The sequence below is a fragment of the Lutjanus erythropterus genome, chromosome 10 (genome assembly GCF_056507025.1).
Source record: "Lutjanus erythropterus isolate fLutEry1 chromosome 10, fLutEry1.hap2, whole genome shotgun sequence".
NCBI classification, from domain to species: domain Eukaryota; kingdom Metazoa; phylum Chordata; class Actinopteri; order Lutjaniformes; family Lutjanidae; genus Lutjanus; species Lutjanus erythropterus.
In genome coordinates this window covers 13405386-13422845 of record NC_139326.1, presented here as the reverse complement: position 1 = coordinate 13422845, position 17460 = coordinate 13405386, and the positions used below count along the sequence as shown (strand labels likewise).

Below are 17460 nucleotides of genomic sequence, written 5' to 3'. Positions count from 1 at the left end.
CATTTATTCTACCCAGGTTCTACAATATACAATGTGTCATTCTGTCAGTAGGCTATATCTGGGTCCCTGATGGGGTTGCTTGAGTGTAAGTGCCCGTGAACTGTGTGGACATTAATGCCGTCACAGCAGACACAGTAGATTTCCACTCTAGGCTGATGGCGAGTTGCCTGTCGCCTACCTCTGTGCCATTTTTAGCCTGCGGCCGCTCTGGCTGGCCTCGTTGCCACCTTGCCGCACAGTGCCACGTGTGGGCAGGCGCTGGCTAGGGGCCTCTCCCATCTCCTGGGCTGCTGCTGCTGCATGGTGGGGCTCCCGTGGGACTGGGCTGTGGGCCCGGGGTGGGGTGAGGCAGAGGAGGTGGAGGAGGAGGAGGGGGCTCGCCGCTGACTGAAGCACACTAGTGGTCTTAAGGAGCGCTGCTGAGGGGAAGTCCTGTGCGTTTGAAGTAGGGACCTCAGAAAGCCTGTTTACTCAGTAGGGGGAGGGGGGGGAGCTGGCCCACTGCACAAGAATGCCTGTGTCATGACGGGAGCTGCGAAGAGGAGGAATGCACTCCACAATCCCAACACTGTCGGAGCCGGGCCAGGGCTGAGGTGGCAGCCATTTCTTCCTATTTATTTTAGCTCCCTCTCCACTCAATCACTGGCCCTGTCTGTGGCCCTAAGCATCCCTGGAAAAATGAAAAATGGCCTGCACTTTTATTTATGGCTTGAGATTTCCAAGTATTTGCCAGCACAGTATCTTCACCTAATGCAGATGAAATATTGAAAGTTTGAATTTCTTTGCTTTAATCATTTATTCATTCAAGTTCACAGAGCGCAGAGGAGCTTTTTTCAAAAATTCTCTGCCTTACCTTTACTCAGGTACTGAATTTCAAACAGGAGTTTTCTGTCTTTTATACTGAATATGCTCTGGGTGGTTTGGTTTCATATTCAATTTAAGCAGGTGAGATCCCCCCCCCCCCCCCCCCCCCCCCCCAAAAAAAAAGGACTAAAACATCTGAGATCTTCTTCCATTGTGGGTCAATACTAGCACATGAGGTATACAGCCACTAGATGCTTCTGTTTATCTGATACATCATGTGATTGTCACTGGTTTGAAAACCACGGATGGTTAATTACAGTAGAGAGTGCAGACACGTCTGTCAGATTTAGCTAAATTCACCGGCACTGGAACCAGATTTGTTTTGACTCACCCCACTGCCAGATTTTTTAACACGGCAGGACGAGGACTCACCAAAACCTCTTTAACACACAAGCTACTTGTGAGTCCATGTGACTTTTGTTTACCGACCTGGTTTGTTTGTAAATGGTCTGCGTGAACCGGCATGAACCTAACTTTTAGTTCAAGGCCAGCAGTGTCTTGCAGGCAGAGGTTTATGGACATTACCAAATGGAAGATGACTCTCGACTTCACTGTATATTCAGTTTGAGGATCAGAACGAAGATGTGCTGGTCCCCAGGGGGTCCATCACACACACAGCCGGGGCTCTGGAATATAAGTGTTCTGAAAAACTTTTCAATTCTCACATCGTTTGCATCAAGCTGTGTACATGAGTCAAAGATTTTTGTTCTATGCCTGCAGATGTATGATGCACTATGTCAGTCTAATAACTTAATAAGTATGACTTTCGTAGATCAGAGTACTGATGTTGTGTATGCAAATTGCACTACGGAGCAACATTTTATTCAGTTGCTCTTTCTGTGCTCTTTTAATTAATTGAGCATATTTGCAGATCTGTGGCGACCGTCAGAGAGGTTTTGTTCGCATTTAATTAGATTTTATAGTTCATTTCAGTTTGACAGGTGTAAGGCACTACAGGGATTACATATTCACACCACGTACCTGTAAAGTAGACTTTTTTAGTCCACAGTAAAAGCTAACATGACATTTAAATCTTTTGCTTGCTTGATGAAAACATAAAGAGGTACTGCAGAGTTGTATGTGTTTTTTGAGCTTTAAACTAAATTAAATTAATCAATGCTGTGCTGTGATAAAACACATGAATCAGGGTTCTTACAAAATCCTTGAAAACACTTGGATTTTAATGTAATGTTTTCAAGGTCTCACAAGTGCTTATGTATTTGCAATTTAAATCACTTTCTGACTAAATAGTTTGCTTTTTAGATAAAGAAAGGAAATTAGTCATAGAGAGCCTAATTCCTTTTGCCTTTCACACAAAATGAAGATGACTCAGCACAAGCCTTGCTTGGCACTTGTGATCTATCTGTCTTTGTGGATGTTTGCCCTCTGATGTAGCAGTGAGTGGGAGGCTAACAGATGACGACATGCCAGGAGGTCGCTGTTTCAATGAGCATTGGCTTTAAAAAAGGAAAATCTAAAAAACTGAACAAGATTTTACTGAGATTCAAATCATGTGGCTGGTAATTGTTAGAGTGATTGTTTTATATTGGATCAGCAATATAGGATGCCAATTCTACTTACAGGCAGACACAATTTGGAGCAGGAAACTTTGTTGTGTTTTTCAATTTCACATCTTTTTTTGGGGGGGTTGAAAATGGCTCAAAATGCAAGTAATGTTTTACAATTCTTGATATTATAAACTAAGGAAATTTGTTAAAACAAATCATTAGGTGTTTTTAAAGTTATGATATTAAGCTGAGAGGGATTCATTCTTTCCATTCAAAGCCTGCTGTTCCATGCAGCAAAGGGATCCCACAGTATACGCCACAATGATATATTTGAACTGATAAAGTCAGTCATCGCTCAAAGTTAAAAAGCAAAGCCATAAAAAAGCTATCAGTCACTTGGTGTGAGATTTCAGGTGAATTCTTTAGGAGATTTAAGCTGTCTGCTTTTCAGAAAAGCCCTTTTTAACACAGCAACTGTGGAAGGCAAATCCATCACATCCCGCCAACTCTGCCAGTATTTCATTCAGATGTGTTTTGGATAAAATATGAATCCAGTGTTCTTGCACACTTTGGGCTTTCACTTTGAGTTTTGTCTGAGACTCCAAATGCCACATCAAACCACTTTTTGAACTTCAGTCCAGGTCATTCGATCCCTCGTTCAGACAGCGCAACCGCATTAATGGTCAGAAATGTTTGAATTCATGGCACTTTCAATTAATAAAAGTACACACACACAGCTGTTGAATAAATAGAATAGGTCTACATATTAACTAAATATATTCCTATATGTTCTGAATATTAAAAAAAGGGTTTTTCCTGGGGTTAAATCTTGACACGTAGCCACGAGGGTGCACAGTGCACCCCTATCCTTCCACCTCTCAACCGCTTGCTCACTTTTCAGCATTTTTCAAAATTATACTGTGGGGAGAGCGAAGCACAGACTTTAACAAGATTCAAATTACAGTGTTTCACTTGCAAAGTTTCAGAGTTTAATAAACTGTACAATATAAAAAGTAGCCAAACTTGTGCTTGAGTGATGTTGAAATGATAGAGAAGGGCTCAGAAACAAACTCCCCCCGCCTGAGGGCATTTGAGAAACTCTGTTCTGAACAGCCGAAAGTGCACTCAAGGTTCAGACTCGTCATTTCAATTTGAGATTATGTAAAACAAGATAAAAATGAACTAGATACAGAACTAAAAACAAAAGTGCAATTTTCCACTGCAGCTGAGACCAAATAAAACAAACAGTGGGTATAATCACAGGCCAACAGCTCCAGCAAAGCGAAACAGTCTTGCTCAAAGACACCCTGATGATTCATTCACATCCCTGCCAAGATTTTCCTCGTCAGGTTTTCAACCTGCAACTGTCCTGCTGGCTGCTTTTATGACCACGCTGCTGAGTTTTCAGTCACTATAGTGGAAAATGTAATCTCCAGTGTAAAGCAGCTCGGTTTAAAGGAAGGGACATCTGTGGCCACTTCAGTGCTGTTGTTTGTTGGATTACCAAGGGGACCATATGAAGGATTTCATATCAGCAGCGCTCCCTGAGAGAGTCTGACAGAGACGGCCTCAGCCTTCAGAGTGTAAAGCTAAGCGGTATTAGGAGGATGTTAAGTACTCGCAGGCCATTCAATCAAAACAGGGAGTATTAGCAATTTCATGGTCAGATTCAGCAAGTTCATAGAGGAACTGTCAAGTCAGATAATTCACTTCATTTTCATATTGAGTGGAGAAAAACATGCTTTGAAGTCAAATCAGATTTTTCTGTTATGTAACCACAGCAGATTATCTGTGAATTGTAAAAATCCCTTAAAGTAACTGTACTGTAACTGTAACTGAGCTGTGGTTTGACCTGCTTTACCAGAGTGTCACAGACCTGTTATCTTTGCACACTCGAGAGTCTTGCGGTCTTAATGTTGGCTTTCAGCATCATGAGCTCAAGACCCGTATGAATCATGTCAGCTATGTGTGTGATACAGCGTGTCGCAGGTTAATTGAAATACAGCTTTGGTCATTTACTTCAGGGCATGGATGTGAACTACTGTATAACTGATTTCATGCCATTCTGACTGAATGGAAAATACAGTGTGAATGTTACAAATCTACGAAGGACATTTTTGAGAATCATGTCTAAAGGGCAGTTGAACATAAACTTAATAAACTAATAGAATAAAATGAAGTCAAAGAGAAAATACAAAAAAATAAAGATGCAGTAAGTGATTCAGGAGACAGATAGGTGACTGCTGAGTCTTATTCCAAGGTCTTTTTTTGGAACATTTTGGCCCTGGCAGTGCCCACATATTTTGGAAAAACTGTTCTGCTGATCTGATCTGATTAAAAAAAAACACAGATATGACAAATTTATTTTTATAATTTCTACCTTGGTATTTAGCTAGTGTTCCACCTCGTTTGTTTGGAAATTTGAAATGCCGTATGATGAGTCCAACACACACACACACACACACACACACACACACACACACACACACACACACACACACACACACACACACACACACACCTTTGCTGTTGGTTGAGGCTATGAGTTTGCCAAAGTTCACTAAATTTGACCTCCTCGTGATGAGAAGGCATAAAGTCGCACGTGTGTGACTGCGGCATCAATCAGCAGACATCCTGCCACCCTGTGACTGGCCGAAGATTTCTGACCTGTGATTAAATAATTGATCAATTGTTGTATTTTCGTTTGTTGTCATAGATGACAAAGAAGGGCAGCAAATCCTTATATTGGAGGAGCTCAAGCCAGCAGATGCTTAACATCTTCGCTAGAAAAATGTCTGAACTGATTGATGAGTCGTCAAAATGATTGGCAATTAATCTTCTCCTGATCAGCTTATTGATTAACCTGACTAATCTTTGCAGCTCAACTGCCTCGGTTCATCATGTCAGGATTAGAGAGCGGGGATGGAGTGGGTTGGAGGAAAGAAAATGAGGGAATGGTGGGTAAAGAGATGGTTGTGATATATTTAATTGTTTAGCCTATAAAATGTCAGAAAATGGTGAAAAATATATTCCCATAGCTGTTCAAAGTGAAAAGGAACCTTGCATTTTTGCTCAACTGATCCTTGCATGATTGCTGGTTTATTTGCAGACATCGAATATAAAACAGATATATTAACAACCAAGAATCATCACTGTGATCTCTGGTACCTAAAACATTTATATAACCTAAAGAAGACCTGCAGCAACATGAAACACTCAGTGTTCATTCAGCTCCTCCACAGCTTCATTTCTTGTAAATAAGTGTAAAAAAAAGTGAATTTACTCAGTGAACATCTCAACATGAAAGCACTATAGCAACAGCTGTAGAAAACAACTGTTTTCTGGTAATTGGTCAAACACTATGGTGTGACTTATATCTAACATGATTACATGTATTCATTGTTATTTTGAGGCTGAAAGGAAAAGTTTTTCCCCTTTCATGAATTCTAGTTTTTACACTTCCATATTAACAACTCTGTCTTCTGTTTATTGATCTCTGCGCAGAACCAGAGCTGGATGTCCCCGGGGCTCTTGACTCTGTGGCCCGGCAAGTCAATGAGACGGTTCGCCGCCGTCGCCGCAGAGACGCTGGGGAGGATGACTACAACATCGAAATCCTTCTGGGAGTCGATGACTCTGTGGTTCGATTTCACGGCAAGGAGCATGTGCAGAATTACCTCCTCACTCTCATGAATATCGTAAGTCACAGACACTTGTTTCTGTTCCTACGTTGAATACTCCAGCTGCAGTGTAATACACATTTGTGCGTTGTTCTTCCTGCTTGACAGAATTCAAAAGGGAGGAGCTTTAGAGTAACCATAGTAGATACTGTGCTGCTGTTGGGTGCCTTAAAGTGTGTTAATTCCTATGTAAGAAGCCTGCCAGGAGAACCAAAATCCTCACACCACTTCGGGGGCTGGTGTCTGTTCCACTATCCTCTTTAAAGCAATGCAGTTTCTCCTTGTGTTCTTGAGGATTATTATTCATATTCTAACACGAATGAGTGTCTACCAGACCTGACCTGCTGTCAGCCATGTCTGAACGAGTTGCAGACATTCATTGCCCAAGGACCAGAGGTGGCAAAAGTACACTTGACTCTTTATTCTTTACTCAAGTAGAAGTGCAGATACTTGTGTATAAAAAAACACTGATTCACCTTCTTTACTCAAGTAAAAGTGACAAAGAACAGACCCTGAAAAGTACTCAAATGTATGCCCTCTGAAGAACAAGTGGCTGGGAATGTGGCACATAATGATGCAAAATAAAAATACTCAATAATTCCCCCAAATGCATTACAAACTATAGTAATGAGCCTCTTTTGAAAATGTAAGGAGTAGAAAGTACAGATGTTTGTTTAAAATGTTGGGAGTAAAAGTAAAAAGTAAACACTCAAATAAAGTACAGATGCCTGAAACTTTACTTAAGTACAATAACAAAGTATTTGTACTTAGTTACTTTCCACCTCTGCCATGGACTAACCTCAGTTGTGTTAAGTCAACATTTCTGTTTTTAGCCTCTTCTCGTCAATAATTTGGGTTTTACAGCACATTCACTATATAGTTGTCAGTCTCAGTTCTCACATCAACCCTGTTTCTAGCAGCAGCAGGCAGCTGGATTCAGCCAACAGGTTCTGATAACAATTATAAAGTCAGGAACTGAAAAAGATCAGAACAGACCAAGAACAAGAGTGAATATTCAAGTTAAAACTCCACATGAACACTTATACTGTGTCTGCTCTTCTACCAAGAGGCCAAAAGAGTCAGTGAAGCCATCTTTATGTAAAGGCAGCTTATGTAAAGGTAGCTACTTACCCAAATGTCTTTCTTTCATATTGGATTAAAACTTTCAACAGAAAAGGGCAACTGAACTTCAGTTTTTCAGTCCTTTTGGAAGCTGAGTCCGCATTAGTAAGCACTCAGCTGTGTTCCCCAGGGCCAGAAACAATACAGAGGAGGTTACACTACCCTCTAATCTGCCATAACAGTCATATATTGTTTGTAAACCGTCATGATCTGAAGATATGAGCCATCGGCGTTAATAACAGCTTCTCCCCATGAGCCCTCTGCTGTGGTTCAGTGTTATATCGACAGATCATGGGTGATCATAGACAACACACAGCTGGAGGGAAATCTAATGCGTCTGTGCAGAATTTGCATTTCTTTTCCACCATCAAATCCCAAGCAGGCATCTACATCTACATCTGTTTTGGGTGTAGTTGCACCTCAGCAGGGTCATGAAATCAAGATGCTTTTCATTGGCATTAACAGTCACTTCAGACTGTCATTTTCCTCAGGAGGCAGATTTGAATCGCAGTGTTTACTCATCGCAGATGTCGCAGAGAAACCTCGCTACTGGCACGGGAAGTAGTCCATATGTGCCACCATTTGCTGGCTGCATTGCGAGGCATTCCTTTAATGAGATGTTTTAATGCGGATGGAGAAGCAGGCAGAGTATCACCACATTGTTTTCATGCTTTCTGCGGCGAGCTGCTTCTCTGTGGAGAGCTGCTGCTGCTGTTCCCTCAGCAACAAGTGTGTTGACGATCAAAGCTTCCCACAGGGACCTGGGATGGGCTGAAGACCATTGTGTGCCTAACACACACAAATTCTGATGGGGTGATGAAATCAAAGAAAGGAAGCCAATCGTTGACGGACAGGTTTTGGACCAGATGGTTCTTCTGTGTCTCAGCAGGATTTGTATTGGAACCAGCCATCAACAGGATGATGCTGCTATTGGTTTTATCAGGGTGATATCTAGTGTGTTATCTGTTGCAGAAAGGACTGCACTTGTCATGACAAGACATTCTTCTGCTCAGTGAATGCTACAAGCTGGACTGACAAGATTTCAGCAATCTGTTTGTCAGTGGCAGCCAATCAAAGCCCTGTCATCATGTCACTCCGAAAACAGTTTACACTATTTTGCTAGGGCTGAACAACACGCTTCCACAAAAAGATGTGCAGCAGTGTGCAACAAGCTTTATAATATTTTTCTCTTGTTTGGTGGGTGTGTCAGAGGTGTTACCCAATCAGCAGTAACATGTACATAAACACAGTGCAGGTCACTTGCATTCACAGAAGGGCGTTCAACACACCACCGTTTTCGTTTAAATAAATGTTTTTGTTGGGAGTCTGGGTTTGGGTAAGACAGAAAAAGAAAAATCCTAATGTAAATACTTTGATTATTTTATGAATCTCCTCATGGTGAATCAAAATAGAAAAGATAGTTAAATGTTATGATAAGTTAAAATATCAATTAATTTGTGAATATCACCATCTAAGTTAAAACGTCAACTTACTATCTTTTAATATTTATTAAGTTAATTTTTGTGGCTAATTAAGACAAATTTTGACTTGATAAATCAACTTTCATCCCATTATATTTCTCTTTCTTTTGTGGACATATATCCACATATATCCTTAAAATGTAGTTGGCATGTGAAAAATTACCTCAGTATTTATACATTTGACGCAGGTGTGTAGTGTAGCCGTGTTGGTGCCATCTCAACATACTGAACTGCCAACTCCGTGTTTGACTTCTCTACACCACAGACTGTATGGGTTAAAGCGGCTGCTTGTGGTGATTGGCTGCAAAACCATACAAATAATCATTGTTTTTCCAGATATGGGTACAAAAAGGATTGAATGCAGGTTTTGTTGGACTGGAGAGGTTTTGATACCACTTGGTACTGGCTTACTGTGGTCACAGGTAACCAGCTGCACTTTGCATCTATTCTTTTCTTTTTCTGGCATAAATTGGCATCCATGGTTTAAAAATAGATAATAACATTCCCAGGGGTTGAGGTACAGTCCATGAGCCACAATGTCTGTGTCATGAAAACCTAGGGCCTTAGAAATGTGGTCCTGAACCTGCAGCCTCCATTACTTCAAACACATGGCACTGCAATAATGATGCCCCCTGTTCATGTCCAGCTGAGGACCTTTCCTTCCCCGTCTCCCTCTCCCCCCACTCATTTCCTGTCATCTCACTGCTCTCAAAAACCTCCAGCTTAAATTCTTCTTAATTGGCTAAATGCAGTCTCGGCTGATTTTTGTTTTTCTGTACATACCCATACGACATGTTGCTGGGTGATCAGAGAAAATGCGATGCCCTGTGTTGAATCTGCTCTCTCTCTCAGTTTGTTGCTGTGGGGGCTCTGATGATGCTATGAGCTTATTTATGGTGTTTTCCAGTAGAGGTCCCGGCTGGCGTCGGCTGGAGGCAGTTCGGGCTCTGGTCCTGAAACACTGATTACTGTGATTGACAACAGTGTCTGTCTCCAGCCGGACATGTCTGTTTATCTAGACCTCCGCCTGTCACTCTTTCGCCCTCTCTGGTTCTCAGAGACGCTCTGCTCTCAGATGCTCCTTTTTCTTTAGTTGCCTTGTTTTTTGACCTTCAACCTTAGCTGTCTCTGCTCTAATTTTTTCACCTGTCTCCTACCTTTCTTGTCTCTCTTCTCTCCTCTCCTCTTGTCTCATCTCACCTCCTTTTGTACCACCAACACCGTGATTGGAGGACGACCCGCTCTCCTCTCCTGTCGTCCCCTCTTCTCCTCCTCTTCTCTCCTTCAATCCTTCTTTCCCCCTCTTCTTCTCTCCCCACTTCTCTTGTCTCCTCCTCTCTCTTCTTCTCTCTACTCTTTTCTTCTTCTCTCCCCTTTTATTCTTTTTGTCCCTCTACCATTCTACTCACCCTTCTGTCCTCTTCTCTCATCTTGTCTCCCTTCTTTTCTTGTCTCCTCTCCTCTCTGCTCATCTCTCCTCTCCTCTTCTGACTTCTCCTTTTCCCTTAATTCATTTTCTTTTGTCATTATCTGTTCACCAACAAAATGATCAGTCTCTGTAACTGTATTCAGGTAGAAGACCAGAAATGGGTGTAGTTTATTTTCCAACCTGATGCAACTGTTGTACCTACAAAACATTAAGTTGATTAATATTGGCATAGAATGAGTTATGAAATAAATTTCCACATCCTCATACTGTACTTTCCATTTATCTTTCTCACTCTCTAGTAGCGTATTTGTGTTCAGGTGCATCCCTGTTCTATCCTTTCTCTCCTCTCTTTTCTCTTATCGTCTCCCTCTCCTTTTTGTTGTCACCTCGTTTCCTTTCTTTCCTTCTCTCCTCTCGTCTCTCCTCTCTACTTCTGCCAACAGTATGATCAGCAGCAATTTGTTTTTTGGGGGAAACTCATGCACACACGAACCTACACGCACTATTAACCAACGGCTCCAGCTTTTACATGTGGTCCCCAGTCTGCAACAGTAAATGAGATGAGAATTAACGTCCTTCGTCGTTAGTGCGACTCTATTAGCGAGCGTAGCACAGGCTTTCACACTTTTCACCACTGTCAGGGAGAGTCGGACATCTCGACAAAGGCAAATTGCATTCACTGTGTGATGATTACAAGTCTGCAAAATTAGTAATCACCATCAAACATGTCGAAATAAGTTTGATTTTGTAAGTTTATTTTTTGTCACATTTATGCTTTGATTTGAGTCTTTTTTGGCATATTATTTGACCAGTCTGGGTGTTACAGTGAAGGGGATTTGTGCCCTGAAGGTCTCATACCATTTCTATTTTTGGATCTTTTCTCACTGGAGTCTTGAGCAAAGATTGTGCCTGCTGCTGTTGATGGATCTGTTTCAGTCGTTGGTGTGTACACATAAAAAGGCACACATGGGAATGAAATTGCTTCCCCTGGTGGCATCAGCTTTCGCTTTCAGGCTGTCAAAGATCAATAAGGATTCATATTTGCTTCACATTTCTCATGAAAGTGTGGAATGGAAGCTATTACACGTTGTCTTGTTCGCCATAAAGGGTTGAAATGTAAAGTCATGGCCTAGACAATCCGCTATCTCCAGAAACCTCAGAAACATAATAGAGGAGTTTGAAGTGTTTTGTCACACTGATAATCTGCATTTCTGCTTCCAGAATGAGAAGAAAAAGTTGCAAATTGTACATACTTGAGTTTGATTGTGTTAAATTATCCAAGCCAAGCTCCTCTGGATCCACAGTCATAAAAAAAAAAAATAAATTACTGCAAAAATAAAAGGAACCACCCATGAGATCAAAACAAGCTGGAGCCATAAATTCCACATTACTGAGTTTCACTAATGAGTCCTCTTAATGGGACATAAAGTAATGCATGACTTTTATGGACCTCTGTTGGTGACATTTAGGTACTGCAACAATATTTTTCCATTTATATATACTGTATGTATATAGAGTTACCAGTTTATTAGGTATTCCTGTGTTATTTAATTCAACCCAGTAGAACAGCTAAGTGTTTATTCATTATTTAAGGCTGCATTTTGCATTGGACAGCAATATACTGCATTTGTTTTTTAAAAGTTTAGTTCACTATAATGGTGTCCAGTGCAACACCACATCATTAACAAAAAACAAACAGGATTGAGTGAATTGAGAGAAGGTTAAATTATACATAAAATGCTGCTTATAAAAGTAATAAAAAAGAATAATAATCTACATTATGTTCTATAAAAACTGAACAACATAAACACTGATATTGATATAGACTGATACAACTGCTCTCGGCTGATATCAGACTGATAATATCAGCTGATTAATATATATTTATCTGTCCTAGTCCCACCTAAAGGTTCTCTCACAGCAGGTAAGCAAATCCCTCAGGTGGTGGGAACAGCTAGAACAGCCCACGCAACACATCTTTCCCTGTACACAGCCAAAAATATGCAGACACCTGAACATGACACCCATATGTAATTTGTGAAAGTCTCGTTCTAACAAGGGCATTTATCTGCTCGACCAGATGCAAGAGCATTAGTGATGTTCAGCGTTGGCATTGGGAGATAAGACCCAGCTCATGGTCGGCGTTCTAGCTCATCCCAAAGGTGCTGGGTGGGTTTGAGGCCAAGGCTCTGTGCAGCCGGTCACGTTCTTCGACACCAAACTGGGAAAACCATTTTGTTATGAATGTGGCCTTGTGCACTGGGGCAATGTCATGTGGATTCGGGAACAAACTCCAAACTGTTGCCAAAGCTTGAAACACACTATTGTCTAAAATATCACTGAATGCTGTAGCATTACAGTATGATTTTCCTTCATCAAAAAACAAAAACTAGGACAGCATGTGTTTGACATTAAGTGTCAATATAATTTTGGCCACATCCCATACAGTATAATAGGCTATTCAGGGTTTAGCATTAACCATGTACAGATGACTTGTGGCCACAAAAAGTTACTCTGTGACCACTAAATATTTTATGTAGTTTGGCCCCTGTGGCAACTTCTATCCCCACACTGTGACCCTTCACTAACACAACTTTCTATTTTCACAAACATCCAGATTCCTTCACGCCTTTTAGTTGAACGTTTTAGAAAAACACAAAGCAGTTCTTGTCGCCAACTAGCTACCAATATGTTGGGGATACTGAAGTATGGGTTTACAAAGCCTAATCAAACTATAAACATGATCCTCACGACAGAAACACAGAAAGTGGACTATGAAAAAGCTAAACAAACGAAACAAGAATTTAAGAGCGAAGCAGGTTATTGTGTCATAGTTAGGTAAAACTGTGTTAAATTGTGCTAAATTTTGCATAAGTTTTCATTTGGGCCACTAAAAATGTATTTTGGCCACCAAATTTTGGAGCTCTGTGGCCTGTGGAGCCAGTGCTAAAAATATTAGCATCTATACCTGCTATTATCATGGTCCTTCAGTAGCACATGCTTTAGAGGAAGAATATGATCCTGACACTTTGAGGTGCATCAGTTGGAGCTGAAGTCTACAAGTTTGAAAATGAAAAAAAAAAAGCCAGCATGAATTCATTCAATTTCCTGCTGTTGTTTTGAACGGTTTTGCTATTTTCATAGTTCAGCCATCCTTTGAATTCCTCAGAGAAAACCTCTTTCTCCTCTGTAACAGCAAACAGCTACTCATTTCCATTTGACTCCCGTGCATCTCAAAAGCAGAAAATAGACTTCAATGCTCCCAGCTCAGTTGTAATGAAACACTGAATGATGATTAAAAACTAAAATTGAGTTTTATATGATTATTTGCCAAATGATACAACAGGGATGGGACTCTTTTAGGGAACTCTCATTCTGGCTACTGTTGTAATCCTCATGTTTGTACTCTTTACTTATGGTAACCTATGGTGACCTGGAAAGTTGCGAAAAATGCAAAAGGCCGCATCTAGAGCCAGTGTTTGGTTTGTTTGTTTGCTTCTGGGCAACTCACAACGTGGTGGACTCCACGGAGGAGAACCTGCTCCCTCTGTAGATATAAACGTCTCATTCTAAATTGCCAAAAATACAATGAGTCTTATTCTCAGGTGATTATGATAATGAAAGCATACTTGAATAATATATAAAATTTCTGCTATATTCTTCCAATAAATCCACCAAGACACTGTACCTTCAAGAGGACAACTGAAAAGTGCTGTTGTTATTAAATGGATTACCCACCAGAAAGTAAATTTTGAGATGGACATGTCTGCCAAAGAAGTAATCAAGTTAGCAGTATTGATCGGTGACCCCATCAATCCCCAGCGTCCCTCTGAAGAGATATATTGTGGTCATTTTGAGCTGTTGAGAAGCCATGTGAGCTGAATGAATAAACCGTGAGTCTGGACACATACCGTAGAGCGAGAGGCAGTGAGTCCTACTGTAAATGTGTGGAGGAAGCTGTTAAGAAGTTGCTGACACAACCTCCGAAAGTGAGCAGATCAGTGTGTGGGAGAAAGATAACATATGGTGTAATTTTCACTCGCCCTGAAGGAGAGGCTCAGGGTGCATCGCTGCTCTGTCATGAGATGTGAGTTGAGGATCAGCGGCGTTTATCTGTCTCCTTTCCTAAATAAAGCATCCGTCCTCGCTGTGGATCACGTTCAGACAGATTGTTGCTCTGTGCAATCCAAAGCGGTGAGCAGAGGAATCCGTTGGACCTGGACTAAAACCACAGTTTGAAGTTTGTTGTCATGCTCCTCTGGCACCACAGCTCCCCAAAAAGTCGATAAAGTGAAAACGATGCTCTGAGGACAATTTAGCATGTGATTATCTGCTGATGGAATATATTTTTCCACTTACTCTACACTCTGTGGAGAACTGGATTGTCTGTGTGTGTGTGTGTGTGGATTGTGCAATGGGGTGGAAAAGCTCAGTGAGAAATCACTGGCCCAAAGAAAATGAAACCCCCTGTGACGCTGCCTGTCGCTTCAGTCCAAATGCTACTGGTTCCTAATGAGGTCTGCTCATATACAGAGTTAGAGAGCCGTTGACAGATTCCATTGGTAATTATTATAAATCAATCGGTCAGTAGCTTTTAATGGAAAAACAACTGTGCTAAACACAGGGCGATGGGCGACCACACACATCACACTGAGCCTTTTAAAGGTCAGCCGTCAATAAAATGCATGTTGTTCTTGTTTCCAGCTGTCATGTGACACAAGCATGACATCTCTGCAAAGTGTATAACACAATACAATATAATTGTTTGATCTGTACACAAACAGAACTTTACTGTTGCAGCTGTTGAAGGTGGAGTTCATTTTAAATACTTTATGTACTGCTGTGTAGGTTGTGAATTTCATTTAAGTCTCATCTTAACCCTGTAATGCAGTGGTCCTCAACCTTTTTGAGTCATGCCCCCAGAAATAAATATAGTGGAGTGAAAAGTAGAGTATTTCTCCCTGAGATTTAGTGGAGTAGAAGCAATAAGTATCATGAAACAGAAATACCCAACAGTACAGATAAAAGCACCTCAGAATTACAGTGTGTTGCACAAGTTTTTTCTGCTCTAATAATAAACAGAATTCTAATAATTTAATTCACAGACCTGTAAAATGATAAACTACACGATATCAAGCATAACTTTGTGGAGCTTTGCATTATGTAAGGCAGAGGACTGAATTTGTGCATGCGTCACCATCACTTTTACCTCATTCATCCAGCTGACTGGTAACACCCAATCAGATTCATGCAGATGTACATGGTGGCCTTGTCAACTTGACCATTCCCTCTATTAAGCTGCTTATGTCAGCATTCATGTTTGTTAAGAGGGGTTTGTTTTCCCACCAGAATCCTCATTGTGGATGCATCTCAAAGAGCTTGCAAAAAAAAAAAAAACCTGAAAGAAAATTAAGAGACAGGCTCATGTAGGCTGCTCTTCATCTTCTGGTAGATAAGTGAACATGCACGTGCAGTAATTAAACAGCAAACCTAGTGTAATTCAATATGTCCCAGGCTAGATACCTACAGATACAGTGAGCGACGAGCTGATCCCTGGAGGGGAAATTTGATCCCTCTGGCTGATTAAAAACAAAGCACCAGTCTGTGGAAGATAATAGTCTTAAGAGGCGAGAGTGACGATTGCTAAATAGAAAGCCATAGCAGGGGTGTGTATGGTTGGAAAAAAGACAGATTTAACTGACTCACCCTGTTCTCTTTACATTACTTCAGGGGCAGCAGGGAGCTACAACTGTCTGAATATTAAACACACTTCTCTGTTGCTCTTTCTGTTCCTCTCTGCATCTGCTTTTTTTCTCTGCTGGGTCTTATCATTTAAAGGTACAATTATATGTGAGGCTGGCCCTCTCTCACACAAGAAAATATTAATCATCCCCATGAAAACAGTGTTGAAAAGAGTTTCTTTTGGTTTGGTCGTATCAAGTTGTCATGACAGAGACACTGACAGGTTAGGTTTGTGTTGGTTATTATCAAATTGTTTAGACATCTCAAACTTTGTGTTAAAAATGACATAATTGACCAAATGACACTTAAAAACAACAGTCAAACATTCATTAAGACTCCCTCATGTTCATAACAGGTGTCATGACATGGTTGACATGGTTACGACAGTCTTACGTACACCCGTTTCTGCTCTGCTCACAGACTGCAAGTGCACAATTTATTATTGAGATGCTGATTTAGACTTCTTTTTTAATTTTCCTTGAACAGCAGCCAGGCGAGGAACAAGAACATTTTGATGCTCTTCCTCACTGCTGCATTCACTGCCTCTCTAATAAAGCCACAAAATAGCAGTTGCACAGGTCTGTGATTATAGTCATTCATGGAGTGATTTGTAAAGAGCGGTTTGTTCCTTCTGCTCCCTTCCTCTGATCAGTGGAAAGTGGGAGCCAAGAATTAACAAGTTAGGGGTTGTAAAGTGTCCGTGACGTAGATGCCTTAAAGGAAATGCAATATGTGTTGATGATCCTTACTGATTAAGTCTTTCCTCTGCTCCTCAGGTCAACGAAATTTACCATGACGAGTCGCTGGGAGTCCACATCAATGTGGTCCTGGTGAGGATGATCATGCTGGGTTATGCTAAGGTGAGTGTCACTGCCCATTTTTGTTGATTTGCCTGTTATTTTTGAATTGCCAAAAAATTACAGGAAATGATAGGAAGTCAGTCGAGCAAGCGTTTGCCCCTCTGAATGCAAGAGAGTGCTCAATTCGTCTGCTTAACAGTCTCGAGCCCAGATAAAAGCCACACTGACCCGACTCTATCAGCGCAAATCACCTTAAACGTTGGCCAGTATGTCCCAGAAGCTCTGGCTAAGTAATGGCATGAATAAAACACAACATTTATGGGTAACATGTTGGAGGGGTTGCTGCAGTGGGGCAGCGCAAATGCCCCCTTCCCCCTCCCCATGCTGAAAGTCGGTGCACAGTAATTTGTTGTGTTCACTGCGGGGAAGCGGTAAAGGCTCTGACCAAGAGGTGAAGCATCAACCTATCATCACCGGCTGAAACAGCAAGCAGAGAGCAAGAAAGTCACAAACATTTCAACCTCTGTGGGATAAAAGTCCAAAATATGATCCCGTGAGAACAAACAGAACAAAAATATATAATACTGTATCTTTATTGTAAAGCCTCAGATGTCATTGCTTACTTAGCTTATTTATACTAGCTAGGTAGTTACTAGCATTTAACCAGCATCAGCATATCATGAAGGAGAAATTTGTAGCATCTTTACTGTAATACATCATAAAATCACCATGGTATGTCATCAGAAACTGAGGAAACGTTAAATTGAAATACATGATCTCTGACAACCGTACTACAGCTGCAGTGTCTTCCTTTAAAATTTCCATTCTGGGCCA

The 17460-nt window shown here is 41.0% G+C and overlaps 1 protein-coding gene across 2 annotated transcripts in view; it reads left to right on the top strand.

Annotated features, from left to right (window-relative positions):
* Window positions 1-17460, top strand: part of adamts3 (ADAM metallopeptidase with thrombospondin type 1 motif, 3) — a 149807-nt gene that overhangs the window by 63988 nt on the left and 68359 nt on the right. For both annotated transcript variants that reach the window (XM_084728256.1, XM_084728255.1), the window contains exons 5-6: window positions 5877-6070; window positions 16603-16686. In XM_084728256.1, the coding sequence (XP_084584382.1) occupies window positions 5877-6070; window positions 16603-16686 (278 nt within the window). The remainder of the gene's footprint in view (window positions 1-5876; window positions 6071-16602; window positions 16687-17460) is intronic.